Source organism: Lontra canadensis, unplaced genomic scaffold (assembly GCF_010015895.1).
Source record: "Lontra canadensis isolate GAN:19392208 unplaced genomic scaffold, GSC_riverotter_1.0 scaffold26, whole genome shotgun sequence".
Classification (NCBI taxonomy): domain Eukaryota; kingdom Metazoa; phylum Chordata; class Mammalia; order Carnivora; family Mustelidae; genus Lontra; species Lontra canadensis.
In genome coordinates, this window is record NW_022631020.1 from 146,643 (window position 1) to 164,924 (window position 18,282).

At 37.4% G+C, this 18,282-nt stretch overlaps 1 protein-coding gene across 1 annotated transcript in view; it reads right to left on the reverse strand.

Annotated features, from left to right (window-relative positions):
* Window positions 1-2,026: 2,026 nt before the first annotated feature.
* TM9SF2 (transmembrane 9 superfamily member 2) overlaps window positions 2,027-18,282 on the reverse strand; it is a 58,943-nt gene continuing 42,687 nt past the window's right edge. Inside the window, exons 12-17 of the mRNA XM_032864079.1 lie at window positions 17,213-17,270; window positions 12,826-12,985; window positions 10,779-10,930; window positions 9,616-9,727; window positions 5,366-5,537; window positions 2,027-2,718 (exon numbers count right to left, since the gene is read on the reverse strand). Coding sequence (XP_032719970.1) covers window positions 2,651-2,718; window positions 5,366-5,537; window positions 9,616-9,727; window positions 10,779-10,930; window positions 12,826-12,985; window positions 17,213-17,270 — 722 coding nt within the window. The 3' untranslated portion in view covers window positions 2,027-2,650. The remainder of the gene's footprint in view (window positions 2,719-5,365; window positions 5,538-9,615; window positions 9,728-10,778; window positions 10,931-12,825; window positions 12,986-17,212; window positions 17,271-18,282) is intronic.

Below are 18,282 nucleotides of genomic sequence, written 5' to 3' on the forward strand. Positions count from 1 at the left end.
ATAAAGAAAAATGGAAGTTTTATTAAAAAAAAAAAATTCTAGGGGCGCCTGGGTGGCTCAGTTGGTTGAGTGAATGCCTTCGGTTCAGGTCATGATCCCAGAGTTCCGGAATCGAGTCCTGCATTGGGCTCCCTGCTTGGCGGGGAGTCTGCTTCTCCCACTGACCTCTCTCCTTTCATGGTCTCTCTCTCAAATAAATAAAATCTTCGAAAAGAATTCTATCAAGACAGGAAGCTGACTGCTTTAGTCACTAAGCTAATTGTTTACAGAAGGAAACATAAAATTTAAACTTATCTCTAATCAACAAAACTAGCCTACTTCTGAATCCAGCTTTTTATAAAATCTTTTTAGTCAAGCAGCTTACCTCAACTGTACTTTAATAGTATTCTATATAAAAAATTAAATATACTTCAACAGATGTAGAAAATACATTTGAAAGGAACTTCTGTCTTAATCTCTGTGTGAGAAGTTAAAAATAACTAGAGCTCCTTCATACTTCAAAACCAACAGGTTAGTTAGGTTTTTTTTAAAAAAGGAAATCAACAGAATTATTGGTTAAGAGCCCAGCAAACTCACTATTCTATTTGTTCTCTCCTAAGCAGCAAGCACTGAGCCCCTAAAATACAAGATGAACATTCTGATAGGTATAAACAGACTAACGTTTCTGAAATCATCCCAAACTTCTCTTCACATATAAATGGATTTCAATTAGTCAGATGAATGTGAAAGAGAAATAGTTATCTTTTCTTTAAAAGATCTTTTTTTATTTAACTAGAGGGTATTATGCTAAGTGAAATAAGTCAGAGAAAGACAATTATCACATGATCTCACTGGTATGTGGAATTTGAGAAACAAAACAGAAGGTCATAGGGGAAGAGAGGAAAAAATGAAACAAGATGAAACGAGGGAGACAAATCAAAGGAGACTCTTAATCTCAGGAAACAAACTGAGGGTTGCTGGACTGGAGCAGGGTGGGAGGGTGGGGGTGGCGGGGTGATGGACACTGGGGAGGGTATGTGCTATGGGGAGTGCTCTGAATTGTGTAAGACTGATGATTCACAGACCTGTACCCCTGAAACAAATAATACATGTTAATAAAAATTAATTTAAAAAGTTAAGGCAATTCCCCATGACCAATTTGCAAATAAACTATGGTTTCAAATTTAAAAAAAAAAAAGGTTTCACTTATTAGAGAGAGAGAAAGCATGAGTTGGAGAGAGGGGCAGATGGAGAAGTGGGCTCCCTGCTGAGCAGGGAGCCTGACATGGGGCTTGATCCCGGGACTCCGGATCATGACCTGAGCCAAATGCAGACGCTTAACCAACTGAGCCACTCAGGTGCCCCAGAAAGCTATTTCTTAACTTTTAAGAAATAAAACTGTGAAATCCAAGCGAAGACAATGTAATCATAAAGAGGGAGATTTGCTAGTCATTGTTAATGTATAAACAAATACTGACTTAAAAAAATTAAAAATGGGGTGGCTGGATGATTCAGTCCATTGGGTGTCCGACTCTTGATTTCAGCTCAGGTCATGATCTCAGGGTTGTGAGACTGAGTCTTCTGTCAGGATCCCCACTGAGCCTGAAACCTGCTTAAAATTCTCTCTCTCTCTCTCCCTCTCCCTTTTGCCTCTCTCCCACTCCCTGCTCATGCTCTTTCTTTAAAACAAAAAGTAAATAAAATGATTGAGATTTTTATTAAAAAATAAATTAAAAATACTGTGTTTTGAAAAACAGGTCAAAAATATAAAATCCTTAATGAAATGTAGTGAGGCCCATATTAACTGCTAGACTTACATCATTTATCTGGCTAGATACGCACGACTAAAATTTCTATTACTGCCTAAGAGTGAAAAATCTGATTTGTCACAAAGCCCAAGAGACTGGAATTTCCTTTAGATCAACCAAGAAAGTGTTACATGAACAGAAATCAGTAAAATTTGATAAAACCATTTTAAAATAGCACTGGTAATAGATTGCTGTTTATAGGCTCTCCTTGAATACACAATAGGTAATGATGCAATGAAGACGTTTTTACAATATTTATTAAGATAACAAATTTATAAATTGAAAGACTCAGAGGCACATAGTTTAAAAGGCCAATACCATGGGAATAATGAAGTCAACACAGAAAAGAATATATGAACAGTTACAACCAATACAAGATTTTTTTAAAAGCCACATCCCCCCAATAAACACATCATATGAATCATCCTTCAAAATTACCATGATAAAAAGTTATTTCCTTCAAAGAAAAATAATTCTTTCCACCTACCGAGCCTAGAAAATCCTATTTACAATGAACTGTCCTGCATTTCATCAGTACTGTTTCATATGGCCTCCTCTATTCTGCCATTAGAAGTATTGAAAATTTTATAGCTATTGTATTTACAAATGCACATAATATTTAAATTTGCTCTTCATTGAGAACAACTGAATATATACTTAATCAAATCACGATACAAATGTTTTAGTGTTGAAAACACATTTTGTGGAGACAGGTGAATGGGAAGAAGTGTATTTAGAATTATGTTGTTTCTGAAGGATTACTAGGCCAATAAGTCTGATAAAACTCAAGGTAGTCACAAAAACAGGTCTTTGTTGATGAAGAATTTAATTTATTTCTGTTTTAACTGGACACACTGGCTTCTTCAGTCAACCTTCACCACACTGTATATTTTGGTAACAAACCAAAAGCATGCAAAGAAGCCAATTGTTCCTATAAAAGAAAAAAACAAAAATCAACACTTTCCCAGAGGAAAATTCATAATTTACACAAAAACACAGACTTAAAATGACTGGTTCCTTACAAAAAGCCACAAAACTATAAACTATTACTTACCAGGCATAGATCCATAAGCTTTTTTGAAAAACATACAAGTAGTTCATATCAAATTTTTTACAGAATAGGACTTTTTATACTTTAAGATTACCTAAGCTTTCTATAATACATTCCTTTCCTTATTACATGCAAGAAACCTGAAATTAAAAGATGAATAGGATACCAATTTTCCTTTCCTATTTAAGAATATTTCATCACAGCCAACAGACACATGAAAAAGTGCTCCATATCACTCCGCATCAGGGAAATACACATCAAAACCACGAAGAGGTATCACCTCACACCAGTCAGAATGGCTAAAATTAACAAGGCAGGAAATTATAGATGCTGGAGAGGATGGGGAGAAAGGGGAACCCTCCTACACTGTTGGTGGGAATGCAAGCTGGTGCAACCACTCTGGAAAACAGCATGGAGGTTCCTCAAAACGTTGAAAATAGAACTACCCTATGACCCAGCAATTGCACTACTGGGTATTTACCCTAAAGATACAAACGTAGTGATCCGAAGGGGCACGTGTACCCAAATGTTTATAGCAGCAATGTCTACAATAGCCAAACTATGGAAAGAACCTAGATGTCCATCAACAGATGAATGGATAAAGAAGATGTGGTATATATACACAATGGAATACTATGCAGCCATCAAAAGAAATGAAATCTTGCCATTTGCGACAACGTGGATGGAACTAGAGGGTATCATGCTTAGTGAAATAAGTCAATCGGAGAAAGACAACTATCATATGATCTCCCTGATATGAGGAAGTGGAGATGCAACATGGGGGGTTAAGGGGGTAGGAGAAGAATAAATGAAACAAGATGGGATTGGGAGGGAGACAAACCGTAAGTGACTCTCAATCTCACAAAACAAACTGAGGGTTGCTGGGGGGAGGGGGGTTGGGAGAGGGGGGTGGGGTTATGGACATTGGGGAGGGTATGTGCTATGGTGAGTGCTGTGAAGTGTGTAAACCTGGCGATTCACAGACCTGTACCCCTGGGGATAAAAATACATAATATGTTTATTAAAATAAATAAATAAATAACAATTTAAATTAAAAAAAAAAAAAAAGAAAATGTTACCTATAAGACAAACTAGAAAAAAAAAAGAATATTTCATCACAAAATGGAAAATTGCTATTAAAATTAATTCAAGGTATAATATGAATAGTTTAAAGGGAATATCAGATTTACAGAATAACTAAATGGGAATATTTTCTAAGCATAGTTATTGGGAATTATCAGTTTCCAAAGAACTACAATAAAACTAAACTCAGAAAGTTTTTACGAAGTGTTAAAAGTGATAAATTAGGATAATAACAAAGATGCACCCCACTGTAAAGGAGAGGTGGCATGGCCTCAGAGGACAGAGCAGCTCTGCCAGCCCATTTCTTATTAAAACAGAGATAATTTGGGGGTGCCTGGGTAGCTCAGTCAGTTAAGCGTCTCCCTTGGCTCAGGTCATGATCTCAGGGTCCTGGGATTGAGCCCTGCATCAGCGTTCCCTGCTCAGTGGGGAGCCTGCTTCTCCCTCTCCTTCTGCCCCTCTCCCTGCTTGTGCTCTCTCTCTCTCAAATAAATAAAATATAATAAAACAGATAATTCAATCTGCCCTAGATAGAGTAAATGAGATGATTCATGAAAAAAAAAAAAAAATACATGTTTTGGTTTTCAAGTATCTTCCTCAGTCTAGATTCCAAAAAATTTGAATTCTAGACAGATGACAAAAATGACACTCAAGTAAATGTCTAATGGTTACGTGGCTGGATGGTCAGCAGGATCAGAATGCAAACTCACTTTCTCTGACTTCAAGTATAGTGCTATTTTAAACCTCACCATGCTTAGATTTGCTAGACATATATTCAGAGACTATGTTTTGCAAAAGAGTATTTACTTAATTGTGAACTGCCTACCGTATTTTCAAAAGCTGGAATTTTTTCCCAAAATTACCCCCTGAGAATAGTAAGTCTAAGTGCTGAAGAACACAGAAGGGGATATACATATCCTTGTGTAAACTTTACATTTAGAGTTCCAATGTGTTCACCGTTGTTTTAAATGTAATACAAAGAAAAAGTGTAAGAGATTTTCTAAGTCAAGAGACTATATATGGGACACATCAGTAGGGATGTTAAAAAATTATTGTACTCATTCATATATCTCATGTCCCTACAATGTGCCCGTCACTATGCTTTAGAGGACATAAAAATACACCTTTTGGATATTCAAAAGATCATTATTAAGGTTTGAGAAGAGGCTGGGGCTAATTTTAGAAAAGCAATGGTGAAAACATAAATGTATTTAAACAACCTTATGCTTAGGAAGAACTTCTTCCCTTAGGTTCAGTTCCTTCAGCTTTGGTGTTACTGACAGACACCTCACAGCGGGGCCGACCAAGCAACATTTAGCTGCACGGAGGGCTAAATACAGGAGTGCTGAGTAGCAGAAGCCTTCATGGATTTTATAAAAGGAAAATATTTATAAATAAAATGCCTACCGACTTATTAACTAAAACTAATCATCTTAGTTCTTACCTGTAAAAAGAAAGAAGATCAAAACCATTATCATGGTATAGCCAAAGTACAGAATTGTACTTGCTGTTCCTGTGATCTGCAGTTTTGAGAAGAAGTAGTGCACTGCATATATTAAGAAATACACTGCAGTAAAGCCACTGGTAAGGAACGAACGCCACTGCCAGTGATAATCCTAGGTGGAGAAGAAAAAAAGAATAAGAATTAGTTTCCAATTAATAGACAATATGTAGCTGAGCAGAGTTACAAAGCAAACACAGCTAAGGGAAACAGCCCCCAAATCTAATTTCTGCTAACATTTCCAATCTTTTTCCCCTACTGAATTTTGCCCATTTCCCTCCTCACTAAAGATGCTAAGAACCATCCCATTTTGGAGGTGCTACTGGCTAAAAACGTGCTGAAAAATCTTTTTTTTTTTTTTTAAAGATTTTATTTATTGGACAGAGAGAGAGAGAGCAAGCAAGCACAAGTAAGGGGAGGCAGGCAGTGGCAAAGGGAGAAGCAAGTTCCCCGCCAAACAGAGAGCCTGATGAGGGGCTCAATCCCAGCACTCTGGGATAATGACCTGAGCTGAAGACAGAGATTTTTTTTTTTTAAGATTTTATTTATTTATTTGACAGAGAGAGACAAAGCGAGAGAGGGAACAAAAGCAGGGAAGTGGGAAAGAGAGATGCAGGCTTCCCTCTGAGCGGGATGCAGGGCTTGATCCCAGGACCCTGGGATCACAACCTGAGCCAAAGGCAGACGCTTAACCTACTGAGCCACCGAGGGGCCCCTGAGAAATCTTAAACGTACTTAAATGTACTTAAAAGTACTTAACTGTACTTAAAATGTACTCTTCCCAAAGAAAAGCAATGTATAAGAGCTTACTTCCATAGCTCAAAATTAATATTACTTATCTTACAAACTGGTCAGCTGTATATTAGGAAGATTATCCTATCAAGGCCTGGTTGAAATCTACCTTCAGTTACTACTAACAAAATTTAAACAAGGTGGATTTTTAAAACAGCTCTTCTTACTTTGATATAAAGTAGCTGTTACCTTAGCAGGAGATTTTTTTTTTTTTTAAAGATTTTATTTATTTATTTGACAGAGATCACAAGCAGCCAGAGAGGCAGGCAGAGAGAGGGAGAAAGCAGGCTCCCCACTGAGCAGAGAGCCCGATGCGGGGCTTGATCCCAGGACCCTGGGATCATGACCTGAGCCGAAGGCAGAGGTTTAACCTACTGAGCCACCCAGGCGCCCCTTAGCAGGAGATCTTAAAAAAAAAAAAAAAAAAAAAAAAAAAACTTCACTCTTTCCTTACCCCTTGGAATATGTGAAAAATAACTATACTTATAAAGTATACCAGCACAAATGAGAAAATCTTAAGGAATCCACACACAGAAACTACTATAGCAAATAAATTCAGCAAAGTTATAGGGTCCAAGACTGAAATGAAAATCAGCTGTGTTTTTATATACTAACAATGGGCACTATGAAAAGGAAACTTAGAAAATAATGTCATGGGGTGCCTGGGTGCCTCGGTTGGTTAGGCAGCTGCCTTCGGCTAGGATTGTGATCCCAGGGTCCTGGGATCAAGCCCCGCATCAGGCTCCCTGCTCAGTGGGAAGCCTGCTTCTCCCTCTCCCTCTGCCTGCCTCTCTGCCTACTTGTGATCTCTTTTCTCTCTGTCAAGTAAATAAATAAAATCTTTAAAAATAATAATAGTAACAATAACAATTTCATTTACAACAGAATCCAGAAAGATAAAACATCTAGGAAGAAATTCAACCGAGGATGTGAAAGACTTATATACTGAAAACTAAAAAACATAGGTTAAAAAAATAAATAAACAAAGACAACTGAAATCAATGGAAAGACATCCCGCGTTCATGGACTGGCAGAGTCAATACTGTTAAGATGGCAATACCCCCCTAAAAATCTCAGAGTCAATGCCATTCTTATCGGAATTCTAATGACCTTTTTTGCAAAAAAGGAAAAGCTGATCCCAAATTCATATGAAATTTCAAAGGGTCCTAAATAGTCATAATAATCTTCACAAATGAACAGAGTTGGACGATTTACCCTTTCCAATTCCAGAATTTACTACAAAGCTATGGTAATCAAAACAGTGTGGTACTAGCATAAGGACAGCAATATATACCACTGGAATAGAATTGTGAATCCAGATACAAATCCACACATCTATGGGCAATGGGTTTTCCACAGGGTTACAAGACCATTCAATGAAGAAAGAATAGTCTCTTTAACAAATGGTACTGGAGGGGCGCCTGGGTGGCTCAGTCGTTAAGCATCTGCCTTTGGGTCATGATCCTATGGTCCTGGGATTGAGCCCTGCATCAGGCTCCCTGCTCAGTGGTAAGCCTGCTTCTCCCTCTCCCATTCCCCCTGCTTGTGTTCCTGCTCTCGCTCTCTCTCTCTCTCTCTCTGTCAAATAAATAAAATCTTCAAAAAACAAACAAACAAAAAAACCCAAAAAAACAAATGGTACTGGAAAAACTACATATACACATGCAAAGGGATGAGGAATTCCTAATTACCATAATCAAAAAAATTAACTCAAAATGGACTGATGACCCAAATATATAAGCTAAAACTAGACACTCAGGAAAAAACAAAGAGGTAAATTTTCATTGCCTTGGATTTAGCAATTAGTTCTTAGATATGACAACAAAAGAAAAAAAAAGATAAATCAGACTTTATCAAAATTAAAAACTTTTGTGTTAAGGCCATTATCCAGTAAAAAGACAACCTAAAGAATGAGAGAAATATTTGCAAAAATATTGTCATTTATGATAAAGGTCTAGTATTTAATATTCAGAATATATACAGAACTCTTCTTGTTCAACAAAAAGATAAACTACCCAGTTTATAAACGGGCAAAAGATCTGAACAGACATTTCCCTGAACAAGATACACAGATGGTCAACAAGCACAAAAAAAGATGCTCAACATCATTAGTCACTGGGAAATGAAAATCACAATCATAGTAAGATACCACTTCACACCTACTAGGATGGCTAGAGCTTTTTTTAAAAAAAAGGGGGGGAAACAGCAACTGTAGGGCGGGATGTGGAGAATTAGAACTCTTGTGCATTGCTGGCAGGAATGCAAAACAGTACAGCCACTGTGAAAAACAGTTTGGTGGTTCTGCAAAAAGTTAAACAAAGAATTATCATATGACTCAGCGATTCCGCTCCTCTGTACATACCCCAAAGAACTGAAAACTGGTACTCAAAACAAATATTTGTAAATGAATGTTCACAGCAGCACTATTCACAATAGCCGAAAAGTGGAAACAAACGTAATTTACATCAACAGGTGAATGGAGATAAGGAAATCGGGATATATCTGTACAATGGGGTATTATTCAGCTATAAAAAGGAACAAAGTACTGAATCTTGAAAAGATTCTCCTGAAGTGAAAGAAGCCAGACATGAAAGGCCACATATTGTAGGATTCCAATCATATGAAATGCTCAGAATAGATAAATCTGTAGACAGAAAGCAGATTGGTGACTGCCAGGTCTTACATGGGGAGGACGGTGGGAAATAACTGCTCAATAGGTATGAGGTTTTATTTAGGGGTGATGAAACTATTTCGGAACTAGAAAGAGGTGGTAGTTACACAACACTGTAAATGAATGTAGTAACTAGCACCCTGAATCGTTCACTTTTTAAAGTGGTTAATTTTAAGTTAGGTGAATTTAACCTTAACTTCAAAGGAAAAGCATCTCAAGTTTAACAAAGTTAGATTTAATCTGCTGTATAGAAAACAACGATAAAAGAATGATTTAATACAACCCAGACCTTTAAAAATTAATTCTACATAAGAATGCCATCACATTGCCACAGATATAATTCATTATAATGTAACTGCTGAATGTTTTAGTCAATTTTCCCACAAAGATGTTTACTAAATTTCCAGTCTAGAAATATCTATGCTTCATAAAGAGTATTAATTTTTAATTTAGACATTTAAAAACTCAAAAATGAAAATTCAGCATAATGTGGTATTCTCAGAAAATTAACATTTGTAAACTGTAGCTCTAAATAAATATACTGAACTAAGATACTACCTTAATCCATTCCTAAAGAGGGCTACATCTGATTCAGGAATACAGGTTAATTTCTACCTTAATAAACACATATTTAAAGAAATTATTTCAATTAATAGTTCAAAGTCGCTTTATGCCAAAATTATAAATACTGTCTACAAATTAATGTAAAGTGGACATTGCTGACACATACCTCTGCACACAGGTGGAAATAGCAAAGCAGTATAGTTGCTTCTGAACATGTAATCACCAAAATGATAAACACCAGAAACAGGAAGCCAAACATGTAATACATCTGGTGTGACCTGTAACAAACACGTCAAGATTAAACTATAAACATTTTCTCTTTGATACAATAAATGACACAATCTCATGCTCCCTGAACTGGGAAATGTTTGCCTTTTGTCCCAACTAGTCAAAGACAACAGATTCCCATAGGTGTAGACGGTGATGGAGCAGGGGTGGGGCAGGGAGAGGAAAGGAAACGGCAATGTCATTAGATTCTGCCTTCTCAAGTAGAACCTGCAACTCTTACTCAAATATGCTTAGTCTGATTGTCTACCAGTGAGTCAGAGAAATTCAATAAAAAATTACTGGACAGGCAGAGCCAAAGTAAAAAAGGGTTCCACTTGGTACATACTGTTTCTTACTGTGTGTGACAAAAACAGCTGAATTGTGAAAATGCTGTAACAATGGGGAAGGAAAGGTGTTCTAATCGCTAAAAAGCTCAAATTCAGTTCTGACTTTATGCTACCGCAAACCCTGGCACCTGCTGTAACGCGGCAATGCGATCAAATGATGATGCGATACCGCAGTGCACACCCCTAATAACAGACTGGCTCCAAATGCGCACTACGAGTTTCTCCATGTAAATAAGAAATCATAGAATGAAGGAATCTGGGGTAAGACCTCTGAAGGTCATCTGCCACCCCCCTTCTCCCAAGGTTTGCTTGATTCCCCTTCATCATGGGCTCAGAGTAGCCTCCCTCTGAAGCAGTACCAATTACTACCGAGGAACACAGGTTTGGAGAGACAGGTCAATTTTCCGTTACATGGTAGCTGTGTGACACCAACAGATCACTTAACATCCAAAGCTTCATCTCTCTCTCTCTCTAAAATGCGGATAACACCTACCTCATAGAGATCCGAGAATTCATAGGCACTCAATTAACAGTAGGTGTTAACACTATTATTCCTTTTCTCACACGGAAAGGGTAACCTTTTGGCTCGTAAGATTTTTGATTACTGGAGAACAGTTCACATTTATAAGATACAAAGAGTCATCCAGAGAAACAAAAGGAGAAAGCTAATACTATATATAATGGTAATGGGACTAAGACGACTTCCCCTGCTTACCAGATACTGTTCAGGATAAAGAAGAGCTGTATGAAGATGCAGCCGAAGGGCAGAATCCCTCCCATGATGATGCCCGGCAGTGGCTTGGTGTAGAAGGACTGCTCCGGAATCTGACGTGGGATCTGATTGGTTCGAACTGGGTGTTCAATGGCCTTCAGTAAAATGAAGAAAGCATTCTCAGTTATGTGTCTGTTTTAAAAATTCTTCTCTATGTTAGTATTTGCCTGCTTTTTTTCTCAGCTTCCAATCTGACACTATCGCCAATACAAGTCTACTTAGATCATCAAACTGAAATGTGTATTGAGAAGCAGTGACCCAAACACTGTCAGTACGATATTCAGTCTGTCCGCTGAAGCAAGCCACCACTGTTCCAGCAGCTATCCACGAATGGCTTTAGATGAAACAAATACATAGGAGATAAAAGAGTAAAAGTAAGAGTTAAAACAAAGGTAGAGTTAGGTTTTCCTTTTTAATTACATACTTGGAAGGAATCAGCTGGTTCTGAAATTACTGTCCAGGTGTACCTATTCGGCAATGTCATCTTTATCAAAATAGCTGAATTCTACTAAGACTTCAGAACACAATGGCAAAAATGAATGGCTACATGAAGCTTTATGACCATAAGCTATTGAAAATACTCTCCCTTTCATAACACCTGACATGGTAGTATAAAAATAAGTGAAACCTAAAGTACCTAAAACATAGCTGGGGGGAAAAAACGAGCACATAGGTAGAAATTAATTTTCTTGCACAAACTGCAAAAACACACTTCCATAGTTTTTGTGATGATACAGGAAAAACTTAAAACTTGGTATTCTCACTGAGATCACACTTCTGTGGACCAAATTATCTTCTAGATATACATGTGTACAGGTAGGGAATCAGCATGTCCTCCTTCAGTGTTTGTATTTTTAACAGGCATATTTTCAGAATTTCAAGTACTTATTTATCCATGTAATCAAAAAATTTTAAATCATGCTAGTTACTATTTATGCTATAGAGATTTAAAGTAATAAATTAAATAAAATGCCAAAGAATTGAAAAATCTTAGAGAAGGCTGGCATGGTAGGTGCAGTGGAGACAATGAAGCCCTGACAGTTTTTTCCAGGCTGTTCTGGGCCCACTTCACCAAGTGCATGAGAGTAATACATTATGATCCTTTTAACCTTGTGGACCAGATGTTTTCAGAGAAGAGTAAGGAGACTGAAGTGAGAAGGACAGTGACGAATAAATTCTCATTTTCCTGTTAGCCTGAGGGCAGAAGAGGGCAGTAGAGGTGGAGAAAGACTGGGGGGAAGGGTGGGATGGAGCTCTGATAATCTTCCTTAAAATCAAGTACTAGCAGGAAAACCATATAAAATTTATTGCAAAGCTACATGTTTAAAAGATGGCTACCGTCTCTTTCCAGTCACTTTCCCACAGCTTTCCTCCTAACCCATATTCTTGGTTTACTTCATTTTAAGTAATACAGAAACACCTAATGCTAAAGAAAAAATGCTAGACTTTTTAGGTTAGAAAAAAAAGTAATACAATTATTTTTAATGTTAAAAAGTCAAAGTTTTCATCAGTTTTAATTAGCATTTCATTTCCTATTGATCTACAGTTTCCACTTACTTACAAAAATTTGAAATCTAAGTTTACATCTGTGACTTCTCCACCACAGCTCCAAAATACTATTTTAAGAATGACTGCAATCAGGGGAGGGGGGCAGGGAGAGAGGGTGGTTGGGTTATGGATGTTGGGGAAGGTATGTGCTATGGTGAGTGCTATGAAGTGTGTAAACCTGGAGATTCACAGACCTGTACCCCTGGGGCTAATAATACATTATATGTTAATTTAAAAAATAATAATTAAAAAAAAAAAAAAAAAAGAATGACTGCCATCAAACTAAGAGGTCATCTATTTTCTCTAAAATCCAGACCACCCAGGATAAGTACATTATCTTTTAGACGCCTTTTTTTTAAGACACTTTTCTGTCTTTTAAGGTGGGATATGCTAATTTCCATAGCTGAAATTTGTTTGAATAAATTAACACCTATAAACTTACATTCTTCTTAAAACCGAAGTATGCACCGATAAACGTTAGAGGTACAGATATGCAGAACCAAAGAGCCAAAATGGCAACCAGTGTTCCAAAAGGAATAGCCGCTGAAGATCCTTCTCCCCAGAGAATCAGATTCATTATAAAGAAGTCAGCAAATACAATCCTGAAAGACACAATAGGCTTTTGGGTAAAACCTGAGTCAGAAGCAAATGATACAGTCCCAATCATATGTAATTAGTATTATAATTTCTGTGTTATACACAAAGAAAATGAAATTGCTCAGTAATGGGGTATATGAATTTAAAACTTCACTAGAAATTGCCAAATTGCTTTCCAGATTTTTCTGCCTGACTTAAACTCCCACTGGCAGTTACCAGAAAGTTACCTCTTTACATATTTCATCATGCTTTGGATTGTCAATTTATTGTTTTCATTTGCATTTCCTGTTGACAACTGCCACTCCTGCTAATTGGCTTTATAGATATTATTTCTATGACTTGCCAGTTACATCTACGGCTCATTTTTCATTTGGGTTGTACATCTTTTCCAAAGTTATAGATGTGAGTTATTATATAGTCAAGCTACTAGTAATTCCTTGTTAAATATCTTGTTCTCCCAGTTTATAGCTTTTCTATGAATCCAAACGGGTGAACATGTGTACTCAATTTCCCTTCAGTCTTTCTTCTGTGAGTACCTTTAAAAAAACATGTCTGTAACATATCGTAATTGTTACTACACTCCCCACACAGAGTTTTTAATGTGATTAGTCATCAACTTTTCCCTTTATCTTTGTGTACTTTAACACAGTCCTTCCTAACCTAGGATCATGATGATACCCTCTATGTTTTCTTCTAATCATAATTTAGATTGTACCTGAACTGATCTTGTGTGTGATTGGTAAGAGAGTTTCTCCCTTCATAGAGACAATTTTATCAGCATCATCTAATACTTCCTCTGGTTTGTGATGCCACATCCAGCATGCTTCCATGAATATCTGGTCTATTTCTATGTTTTCTGTGCTAGCAGCCACAGCACATTGCCAAACCCCTCCTACGCTTGGTCTTCTCATCAAGTAACAGTGAATTTCTATCTCATACTAGTTAATTAGTTTTATAAGCCTGTCACCTGGATGGTCATGTTTTGACAAGTTATTTCAGATACTGTGAAGGTTTTTTTTTTTTTAATATTTTATTTATTTATTTGACAGACAGAGATCACAAGTAGGCAGAGAGGTAGGCAGAGAAAGAGGAGGAAGCAGGCTCCCCGCTGAGCAGAGAGCCCGATGTGGGGCTCAATCCCAGGACCCTGGGATCACGACCCGAACCGAAGGCAGCGGCTTTAACCCACTGAGCCACCCAGGCGCCCCACTGTGAAGGTTTTCTGTGACAAATACTCCTGTGAGTAGAGTCCTCTTCCCAAACAACTACAACTACCAATAAAACATTTAATTTGCTATTGGTAGTGTTCAGGATCTTGGAGTATCAGCTGACATCTAGCCATACTGCCAAACCTAGCCATACTGTCAACCAGAGAATTTATTAATTCTCTGTTTTTTGGCTGAAATTTGTTAATGTTCTCTGTATATAAATTATATCACAAATAAACTGAGATTTTTATTAATATAAGAAAGCATTTCTTTCTCTTTTCAAATATGAAAAAAATGTTTACTAATTTCAAATGCCATTTTGTTGTATCTACTGTAATAATTATATGCAGGTGTTTACATAAAATTACATAAAAAGTGGTACTTTTAAAAATTAAGTATTTACTTTAGAGAGAGAGCGCGAGGGAGGAGAGCAGGAGCAGCAGGGGAGTGGCAGAGGGAGAAGCAGACTCCCCACTGAGCAGGGAGAATGATGTAGGACTTGATCCCAGGATGCTGAGATCATGACCTGAGCCAACTGAGCCACCCAGGCACCCCATTAAATGGTACGTCTTTTCCTAGGCGAACACCAATTCTCCCTGCCCCCTTGGGTTCTTAGTGCACTCATGTGTGCTTTTCCTCTCTCTCCCTCTCTCACTACCTCACCATCCTTCTGATGAACACCTACTTCTAAGGGTGGGATGAAGAAGATAAATCCAGGAAGGGCTGATGAGAGATATAAATGAACTGGCTTAGGATAACTTCTATAAAGCCAAAAATGATGGGTGTTTCAAGAAGAAAGTATCCCAATATTAGATAATGCAGAGACACAGAGTGCAGAGAGAAAATGATTTCTAGATTTAAAAATAGGAATGTTGTTGGTAACCCTTGAGAAAAGTTTTCATTAAGGTGATGGGAAAGACAGATGACATGGCTTTATGAGAAAAAAGGATGCAGAATATTTTTTCAAGGCAGTTTGGTAGGAACATAAAAGAAATAAGATAGTAGAGGGAAAGATGCTTAGGAGAAAAAGCTCTTTTTAGGATTTGGGAGGCCTTAGTATATTTGTAGGAGAGGAGATGAAACACACAAACAGAACACAGGGAAGGGGAGAAATAGAAGATGCCAGAGATTCAGAGGAATGTCTGAAAGGCAAGATTCTGAAGGAAATCACAGCTGACTTGTGCTGGAAAGAGACACTTCTTTAGTTGACAAAGGATACAGTTTGAGAAAAGCATCTAAAAATCTGAATACAACATGAATGGCTGAGAAGCGCCACTCTTCACTGGAGGTAATTACCGAGAGAATCTTTATCCCAAACATGTAAAGCAATGCAACTGTTGTCACTCTTTCATTTCTGGCCTGCAAACAGAAGTCCAGGTTTCTAAATTTAACCTTTGGCTTTCTTTGTTGCTGCTGATTGCTCAGAGGCTGGTTCCTGCCCACCAGAAATTGAGAGTTGGGAAGATAGTAGGTTCTATTTCTAGGACCAGACATCAATCAGATATTCGATATCAAAAGCTATCCTCCAAAGGGTCACAGTTACTGCTTGTTTTTTTATGTGATTGTTGGTTTTTTTAAATGCTTCCTACATATTACTCTACTTAATGGAATACATTCTAAATAAAGTGGTAATACCTTCCAACATTTTTTTATCCTTGAATTACAGTTGACATGCTATATTAATTTCAGGTGTACAACAGTGATTTGACAATGTCTATCCATTGCTCAGTGCTCACCACGATAAATAAAAAAGTCACCAGCTGTTATCATATAATGTTAGCACAACATTACTATGTTCCTTATGCTGTACTTTTCACCTCTGTTGCTTATTTATTTTACAAGTGGATGTTTGTACCTCTTAATCCTCTTCACCTATTTTGCCCATCCTCCTTCCCTCTCCGTTCCAGCAATCACCAATTTGTCCTCTGTATTTATGAGTCTACTTCTGTTTTGCTTGTTTATTTTCAGGTTCCACATATAAGTGAAATCTTATGGTATCTGACTTTCTCTGTCTGACTTATTTCACTTAGCATACTACCCTCTAGGGCCATCCATGTTGTCACAAATGTCGAGATCCCGTTCATTTTTTTTTTTTAATAGCTGAGTAATAGTCCATTGTGTGTACATGTGTGTATATATATTCATATACACACCACATCTTCTTTACCCCATTCATCTATCGATGGACACTTAGGTGGCTTAAAGGTGGCAATACTTTTGATAGAAATTTGAAAATGTTCACTTGCCTCAATAATGTTTAGGTGAAAACCTCTTTTTGTGATCAGGTCAAAAGCTTTCAATGCAGCCTTACACAACGGGCCAGACCAACTTACATGGGCTACGAAACAGACTTTTAAGAAAAGGAATGTAAGAGGGGTGCCTGGGTGGCTCATTGGGTTAGACCTCTGCCTTCAGCTCAGGTCATGACCTCAGGGTTCTGGGATCCAGTCCCGCATTGGGCTCTCTGCTCAGCAGGGAGCCCGCTTCCTCCTCTCTCTTTGCCTGCCTCTCTGCCTACTTGTGATCTCTCTCTCTCTCTCTCTCTCTGTCAAATAAATAAATAAATAAAATCTTTTAAAAAAAGAAAGAAAGAAAAAAGGAATGTAACAATTTCTCATATTCAAAGATACTTTTTCCAGGGACGCCTGGGTGGCTCAGTCAGTTAAGTGTCTGCCTTCGGCTCAGATCATGATCTTAGGGTCCTGGGACCAAGTCCCACATCAGCCTCCTTGCTTAGCAGGGAGCCCACTTTTCCCCCTGCTTGTGTGCTCTCTCTCTGACCAATAAATAAAATCTTTAAAGAGAGAAAGAGAGATACTTTTTCCAGATATGGCAATGTACTAGTCAATGTACAAGTGTTTATCAAATATTCACTTTTTAATCCCTTTTTAAAAAATTAAATTCATTTTCTAGGGTACGTGGTTTAGATACAGAGAAGATTTAAGGCTTAAGAGATCAAAAATTTGGGAACTAAATTTTATGATTATGTAAGAAAGTTAGCATTGAAAAGTTAATATTACTTACCCAGGACAAAGAAATGATGTCAATAAAACATTTGTTTTCCACTTCTCACCTCCAAAGGCTGTAGAAGAAAACACACAGACTTATCTTCAAAGCAAACCAAATGGCCATGTATGTCTAGCATTAAACAAATTTTCAGACAGCACTGGGCACCCACTCCTAGAAAATCCCACTAGCAGATGACACACTAGTACCTCAGGTGATCTGATCAGAGATGCACGTCACAGCACTGCCCTGGCTAAGCCCTGCTCTCAACATGTCTGCTTCAGCATCATAAATCTAACATTCAAAGGAAGGTCATCAAGACCAGTTCTCTTTTATTTATTTATTTATTTATTTATTTAATTTCAAAATCAGACAAACCTTTAAGCTCTAGGCCAGTTTCAATCCATGGGACTAGGTAGAGAAAGGACATACTGGGGATTCTCATTTACCTTGCAGCCAGTTTCAGAATTGGTTATAAAACCAGGAACCCTCTCTTAAACAAACAAACAAAAGAAATGCATTAAAACTAGGAACCCTCAGTCCTAAAGCGCAGCGCATTTACACTTCTACAGCAGGTCTACATCTTTAGGAATCCTCTTGCACTGCAGCTTCTGGTAGGGAGTATAGGCAGGCGTGCGAGATCAGTGTGTCCGATCAGGTGACTAAGAAGAGTGAAAGGGTTTTGGCCACTTCACGGAATTTGCTTATGCACTTTTTAATCTTTGTTCCTAATTTCTTTTCCCCATTTAAAAATTTTTTAAAAAGTATATAGAGTAAAAAAAATGAAAGTACTCCTCTGCTTCCAGTTTAAAAGTTCAAGATGAAAAAAAATAAAAGTTGGAGATGAAACTGGCTGAGCTATGACAACAGCTTTCATTTTTTAAAAAAAGTTTTAATAGTTTATAAGCAAGTTTAAGTACCACTTGCCCTACAACGAAATGACAAATTATATGTATATGATTTGAATTCACAGCATTACCGATAAACTATTGTGAAAGTATTAATTCTGGGTTTAACACAATTCCAAAAAAAAGTCAAATAGTATTTACTGAAACATAAGAAATGATTCTATAAAATGAAGTATTTTG